Here is a 7,765-nt window from a genome sequence, read left to right as displayed (position 1 = left end):
GTTTGAACTGAAAAATTCGTTTTGTGTTGGATAGCCCTTTATTTGTGGGGTGCTATAGGCTGTATATTATCACGCTATGACCAATAGGAGCGGAGCAGTAATGAAACATGTTGCAAATACGGGGACAATTTATTCGTTTTAAAAGCTTCCGTTGCGTGCGCTGCGTAAACGGTTAAAGTTATGCAACAATGATGTATGACGGGATTGTTCCTCTTAAAAAGTTCTAAAAAAAATATATTATAAAACAAAGTCCCCCGCTGCATCTGTCTGCCTGAACGTCTTAAACTCAAAAACTACCCAACGTATTAAGATGAAATTTGGTATGGAGACAGTTTGAAACCCTGGGAAGAATATAGGCTCCCGGGAAACTACTACTTTTATAATGGAAAACTTTAGCCTGAAAAACTTTATAACGCGGGCGGAGCCGCGAGCAAAAGCTAGTCTATGATAAGCAAGAAGGTAATGTAATCGCAGGACTATTTTATATTAAAAATATTAGGAAAATAAAAATTAATGGAAAGCTACCTTTATTACTGAACAAAGGTATGATTTTCTATAATAATAGAAAATTTACTTTAGCATACTTCGCTTTAAATAATAATGAATTATTATTATGATAAACGAAGATGTCACGGTTCACACATACGAGAGGTTAAACTTGTTTTACTTATCAATCAATAAAAACTGCCAAGCTTCAGCGTGCAAGCCATTAATGGATTTGCAATATTCTAACTACTTAAGTATTTTGATTTCTATAAACATAACACGGGTAAATAAGAAATTATTCAAACGCAAGCAATGTAATCTTTACAATACATTGCAGGTGGCAGGATATATATTTTATATCCGCCCGGAAAGTGACCACCGTACACGAGATGTTAAAACTCTCCATGGTGGCCCACATAACTTCATTGGGTAAGGTGCATTCAGGAGGTTTTTCGATGAGATGTGAGGAGGCTCGAAAATGTTTGTTTTCTCATGAAATATTAAAGTGATATCGCCATTTTGAACATCAAACTTGTTTTTAAAGCTACTTTACGCAATCATTTAATCGTCTCTCAATTCTCCCTGTGTAAGCTTAAAAGTATTTATTTTTACTTGCTTTGAATGACAAGACGAGCTTGTCGTCCGCTTGATGGTAAGCGATACGAGCGCCCATAAACAGTAGAAACACCATCCAACACCACCTCGATTTACAAAGTATTGTTTGGTATTCCACTCCGCTCGCCATCCTAGACATGAGATGTTAAGTCTCATTATGTCCAGTAGTTACACTGGCTACAATGTCCTTCAAACCGGAACACAACAGTGACTACACTGCTGCTTGGCGGTAGATATGGATATAGCGGTGGTACCTACCCAGACGTACTCTCACATATGACAGACCTACCACCAGTTAAATTTATAGTTGTTTATATAAATTTATCAATTTTAAATTATAACCGACGTGAGGTTAACGTTGATAAACAATTGTATTATAGTTGTTTTTATACGCAACTAAAGATGATACGAAAGGCAAATATGCCCGCCTCACATACTATCACGCCGGATTACTCGTTATTGATTCGATATAATATGGCATGTATGGCCTGACAAAGAAAATAAAGGACCTCGGCATGGTGTAAAATACCGAATACTTTTTTTTGTACTGACAAGTTTAAAATGAAGCAAAAATGGCGTTCTCAAAGCAGATTTTTTTATTTTTCTGTCAGGCTTTACACATTATTGATGCAATAATCGTTATTGAGTCAAAAATAAAATCCAAATTTATTCATTCATTTTATAACAACCAGCAATTCGATATACTAAAATCCATATAATAATAATCCATATTAGCCCTGTATTAAGTATTTAGTGTCCCACTGCTGGGCATAAGCTTCCTCTACTACTGAGAGGTATTAGACCTTAGTTCACCACGCTGTCCTAGTGCGGATTGGTAGACTTCAACGGGCCTCAAATTGCTATAGAGGATTTCTCAGATATGCAGGTTTCTCTTCACCATTAAAGCAAGCGATAAATCCACAAAACACGTATAATTTTAGATAATTGTTGCCTTTGGGTTTTGAACCTGCAGACGTTCATCTTGGCAGTCCGTTTCATACGCAACTAAGCTACCGCCGTTAAATTCGTTATTGAGTCAAAATAAAAGACATTATTTTCCATTTATTTCTACAACCATTCATTTCATAATCTATAATCCATAACCTCAGCGACTTTATACTCTATATCACAGATAAATCACAACTTAGATCTGCCGAAATCCTTTTCCAAAAATTTCAATATGTGTGGCGCACAGCGGTCCGGGTTCGTAAAATGCACATCGTGACCTCCCAAAACCTCAACCAATTGAAAATTTGCCACGTTGCTCTTCAAATCCGCTATCAACTTTTGGGCGCCCTCTTTCCCCTTGTCGTAGCCTTTGGCTCCGTCACTGGCCGACAGTAGTAACGTAGGGGGAGTATTTTTGGAAAACAACGCATAATAATACTCATTTGTGTAATTTTGAGGCGCTGGCGACTTCAGTCTGTTATCCCAGGACAATCTGTAAAGAGAGATTATTAATGCAAGTGGTCATTCAGTGTTCCAAATTCGACCGTCTAATTTATATATTAATAACATATGATATATAGCCTTTAATTATGACAAAGTACAAACTCCTCCGACTGCGCAATGTGCTTACACAGAGTTGCAAAGTTTTTGCTTCACATTAGTGATGTAACGAATGTCATTTTTTGAACATTCGCGAATGCGAATGCGAATGCGAATATCTGCTACCGACATTCGCGAATGCGAATGCGAATGTTTAGTTTTTGTTCAAATTTGGCGCCAATTTTCTATGATGATTATCTAAATTTTATTATTATCTAAGATGATAATTATCTAAACATTAGAAAGTTATGTAAAGACTGATAAAAAATTATAGAAGAATTTGTTTTGTTTCTTTCAATTGCTTTTAATTTCTTAGTTGCTAATGTGTTACAAGTTCTAATGAGAATTACATTTTTAAGCTTTATTAAAGTAAACGAAATAATTTTGTTTATTTTTAAAGTTTAATATTCCTCTACTCAAGTTTAATTACTAACTTAAAAACATGGTAAAAATAGTTAATTATTTGTTATGTTTTAAGAAAGAGAGGTATTTTTCTTTGAGAGTCTATAATTTTTTGTTTGTTTGTTTAGACTATATTTATAGTTTATTGTTTTAGTTTAGATTTTGATTTTATTAACCTACTATTACACACACACAGTATTACGAATATTATCTCGGAAGGGGTATGCAGAGGCGCAACCAAGGCACCCACTTTTCGCCAAGTGTGTTCCGTCTAATAGTGTGACAGGGGCGAGCCTATCGCCATGTCGGGCACAAATTTCACACTCCGGGCTGATACTGAGCAGAAAAACCCAAATATCACTTTGCCCGATCCGGGATTCGAACCCAGGACCTTTGAGCGCTGCCGTACCGCACATGCAGTAGAACTATGCCACCGAGGCAGTCTACTATTATCTTCAAAATTTTTTTTTCTGATATTGACATTCGCAAAACATTCGCAGAAATTTTGCGAATGCGAATGCGAATGCGAATATCTAAAAATATGCGAATATTCGCGAATACGAATGCGAATGCGAATATTCGTTACATCACTACTTCACATGGGTACATATCTATACTTCTATACTATTATACAACGCTGAAGAGTTTGTTGATTTGAACGTGCTAATCCCAGGAACTACTAAGTCGATTTTGAAAACTTTTTTCTAATAGGAAGCTATACTACTCCTGAATGTTATAGGCTACTTTTTATCTTGGAAAAACTTTAAAAAATTAAGATTATGACACAATACTAGATTGTATTGTGTAGACTTCCTTAATGGATTTTTATACTGATAATTTAAAACTAAATTGTAAAAAATAAATGCAAATTACCTAAACATCCTATCACCCATATCGATAAGATTCCTCTCCAGAATGAGTTCTCCCTGCTCTCTGGTCAACTCTCGCGCTCTCATGACAGCCTCTATCGCCTTCTCTCTGGTGTAGAGTTTGGTACCAAAATTCTCTTTCATATAGTTACTGTAGTAGTTATCGTAGAATGTCTTGAAATATTCTGATACATCGAAGACTTGGAGTCGCTGGAGAGAAGGTATAGCATCCAGGAGTATCTGCTTTCTGATGCGCCATGGGTGAACGGCGTTGTAGAACAGACCTGGAAGGATATAAGAAAATGATACACACACACGGGACTCGAACCCAGGACCTCACGAGCGCTGTCGTACCACGTATGCAGTACATCTACGCCAATGAGGCAGTCAGTAGGAAAATGTTTTTTTTTTTTTGTTTTTAAGGCAATCATATTGTGGGCATTGGGGGTACTAATTATTGTATTCTAAATGCTCTTTGTAATCCTCCATTTGACTCTGAAAAAGTTGCCAATAAAAGTGGTTAATTAGTTTATATTGTTCACAAATATAAAATTACTTAACACTATAGTGTGTATAGTACGGTCTAAGGTTATGTTAGGTAATGTGGCGCGTGATGGGGAACGAGTAACGAACACCGGCTAGCGTGGTCCTGCGCAGGTACAAGATATAAAATCAGCAAAATACATACAGTGTGTCCTATAATATCTAAGTTTCAAACATATCGAAAGTGAGTTATGTAAATTTTTTTAATTGCTAGACATTTCTAAGATGTTTGATCTAGATCTTTTGTCTCTTGGACAATTTTTAAATTATTTTATATTATTAGTATAGTATTATAATCTTTTATAGAGCTGAAGAGCTTGTTTGTTTAAACACTCAAATCTCAAGAACTACTGATTTTTTCACTAATGGGAAGCTACAGTACTCCTGTGTGCTATAGGTTACTTTTTATGGTATAAAATTTATAATATAAGTAAGTACAGTTATGGGTAAAAATACAGGTTAGACATGGCAACCTTGTTCACAGCCCATTGAATGTCCGATGAATATAAAGCTCTCCCAACCAAGATGCTTCAACACCATCTCCATGGCGGCTATGAAGTGAAGTCTGGTTATTTTAATACCTAAAATAAAAAATATATGTATGATACTGAATTCTTTATATACAAACAAATTATACAGATTTATTAAATACTAGCTTTTTGCGGCTCTGACCACATGCAAGTGTTTTCCTGCATTAAATTCTAGCTTTATATTTTTCTGGAACAAAATGGAGCCTTTATATTTAAGTTAGACCACAAGCCATACATCATTGGAAAATGCATTCAATTTCATGTAGTAGTTTTTGCCTTAATAAAAAGTTACTGTTTCAATATCTAAAATATACATCGGCCTATTACAATTTCTTTATACATAAAGATATGGCAGGATTAGAAGAAAGAATTTTGACTTATGGACAAATCTTAGGAAAGTAGGTTTCCCTACAATATTTTCATTCACCATTAAAGTGAACGATAAATAATAAAAAGTACACACATAACAATGTCAGATGTGCTTTGGGTTTTGAACCTGCAGATCTATATCTCAGAAGTCCACTCCAATCCCAAGAGACTATCTGTTGTAAATAAAATAAGACAGCTACTCTGTACATAGATCTTTTAATAGTGTATTAAAATTATCTGCCTTCATATAATATTTGTTCTTCATAACACATATTTTAATTCATCCAATACATTGACGTATATTCTATAGACACAGATGTCCATGTAAAATATTTGTTCAAAATCTGAACTAAAATGGTGACCAAAACATCACTGTTATAACCTATTTCTTCACTTATACAACAATAATTTTACAAATTTGACAAATATTTTTTATTCACATCCAGGTTTGCACTTAGACTCGCGTTTTTATATTATGAACACCATTCTGTACATGACCAAAAGCATCAATATTGACACCATGCTAAAATCAGTTTGAATGGATTACAGTTAAATTCAGTTGAACACAATGAATGTTCGGAAAGCCAAATCTAGTATGTAGTACATGTATTTCAATGATACAATATTATTAACAAATTTATTTCTTTCTTACTTGCCAAAATAATTATATTGAAAACTTTTTGTTGCAAAGCTGTCAATTCTAACATCTCATAGTTTCAGCAAATGTTTGAATAGTTCAAATTGAGCACTTACCTACTGGAAAAGGATCAGATCTCCCATTCCCTGGCATATCAATACCAACATAGTAATACTGTTCCGGCATCAATTCCAATAACGGAATAAAGGTGCTGGCGCTGTCCTGTCTTCCATGGATCAGCAGGACAGGCTCCCCGCCAGGAGAGCCCCAGGATATCACTGAAAGCAACTTTAGACTTAGTTTTGTTTAATATAACAAAATGAATTAATAAAAACTTATTTTGTTAATAAAGCCTGCTCATGCACACATTAAGGGTTGATAGGCATTCTGTCGATAAGATTTTTTTGAATAAATATTATCCAAGATGTGGTGTGCTAAATTTCATTAAGATCTGTTCAGCAAATTGACTTATATCTAGCAGCCATGTATTCAACATTTTTCTCAATTATGTTACTAGTAAAACAGTAAACAGTAATTTTGGCAGTGTACTCTGGCTATGTTTTCTAGAGTTTTCACTTCAATCTTTAAGTAGAGTAGGAATATTGTGCTTTTAGGTTCATAAAACACAATGTAGGGACACACACACTTGCACAGCTGTATAAGTGCACATGCATAGTTGTGCAGAAATGCTGTGTCACACCATGCCTCTTATATAAAAGCGATATGCACCTTTGTTAACTCAGTACATCCACTAAATTGTTACTATTACCATCTAAGTAAGTACATCGCTTTGTATTAACTTACTCTGGAACTTTGAATATAATAATACATTGCTATTCTTGAGTTTAATTTATACGCCCGGGTTATGACTCCCATTAATTTACATCCAACAAAAAAGAACCCTATGCACGAAATGAATTAAATAAAATTAGATTATGTTTTTATTATGGCGATAGGTTCGTTCCCATCACTTAATAGGACTGAAGTATTCTTAATAAAGAGCAGATGTAAAAAGTAAGCATTTGCTTGCGGCGTCAAATACATGCTAAACGTAGCGCGATGTGAATACGAAGTAGAAAAAATTACTTACATGCAATTTTCCCCCATGGTGCTTCAATAAACCATTCATTCAAAATTTTCATATTCAACCTTTTTTCACAGGGTTCAAAGTATACTTATCAAACAATTATTCAGACTTGATTTATGATCCATTTATTGTTACAATATTAGACATTTTTTATGAACTTTAGTGTTTGTAATGAATTTAATTACGGAATAGGTACTGGTATTTTAAAAATACCAATTTATGTTACGATTAGTGAATAAAATGAATGATCAATTTATGTAATAAATTAAATAATTTGCCATAAAATTTTTAAAAGTACAACATGTCAATTTACACTTGTCACTGTCAAGTGTCAGTTTAATTTATTTGACAGTTAAGTTTGTACCGTTTGTTCCATTTTTGCAAACCTAATTTATTTTTTGTGCATCGCAAAAGAATTTGCTTTGATTACCTACATTGTATCGTTCCGTGTTAAAATCAACATTTTTGTTATTTTCGTACAGCATGTTTTCAAATAAACTTTATAATTATATTCTATCTAGTTATCTAAATATTTACGCTTGGTTTTTAAATTTTAGAACGATGATGTCTCATGTCACTAAAATTGTTGATTACGTATCACATCTCTAAATATTTATTATAAATTCATAAGTAATAGGTAATAGTCACTAGAGAGTACTACATTCTTTGGGTAATAGGT

The 7,765-nt window shown here is 34.0% G+C and overlaps 1 protein-coding gene across 1 annotated transcript; it reads right to left on the bottom strand.

Moving 5' to 3' along the window:
- Positions 1 to 1,748: 1,748 nt before the first annotated feature.
- On the bottom strand, positions 1,749 to 7,423 carry LOC115450178 (serine hydrolase-like protein 2). The gene is made up of 5 exons (XM_030178166.2): positions 7,090 to 7,423; positions 6,116 to 6,277; positions 4,937 to 5,044; positions 3,925 to 4,204; positions 1,749 to 2,542 (listed from the first exon to the last, which is right to left on the bottom strand). Exons 1-5 carry the CDS (start codon positions 7,139 to 7,141, stop codon positions 2,239 to 2,241), a joined length of 906 nt encoding a protein of 301 aa, XP_030034026.2. The 5' UTR covers positions 7,142 to 7,423; the 3' UTR covers positions 1,749 to 2,238.
- Between the last annotated feature and the right edge of the window lie 342 nt (positions 7,424 to 7,765).

Source organism: Manduca sexta, chromosome 26, assembly GCF_014839805.1.
Source record: "Manduca sexta isolate Smith_Timp_Sample1 chromosome 26, JHU_Msex_v1.0, whole genome shotgun sequence".
NCBI classification, from domain to species: Eukaryota; Metazoa; Arthropoda; class Insecta; order Lepidoptera; family Sphingidae; genus Manduca; species Manduca sexta.
This window is presented reverse-complemented; position numbering and strand designations above follow the sequence as displayed.

Excerpts from the sequence above, each read along its gene's own strand:
- LOC115450178 (XM_030178166.2), bottom strand. The coding sequence starts at position 7,141 with ATGAAAATTTTGAATGAATGGTTTATTGAAGCACCATGGGGGAAAATT. Across the intron at positions 6,278-7,089 it reads ACCATGGGGGAAAATTGCAT|TGATATCCTGGGGCTCTCCT; the intron begins GTAAGTAATTTT and ends AGTTGCTTTCAG. Across the intron at positions 4,205-4,936 it reads TTCAATGGGCTGTGAACAAG|GTCTGTTCTACAACGCCGTT; the intron begins GTTGCCATGTCT and ends ATATCCTTCCAG.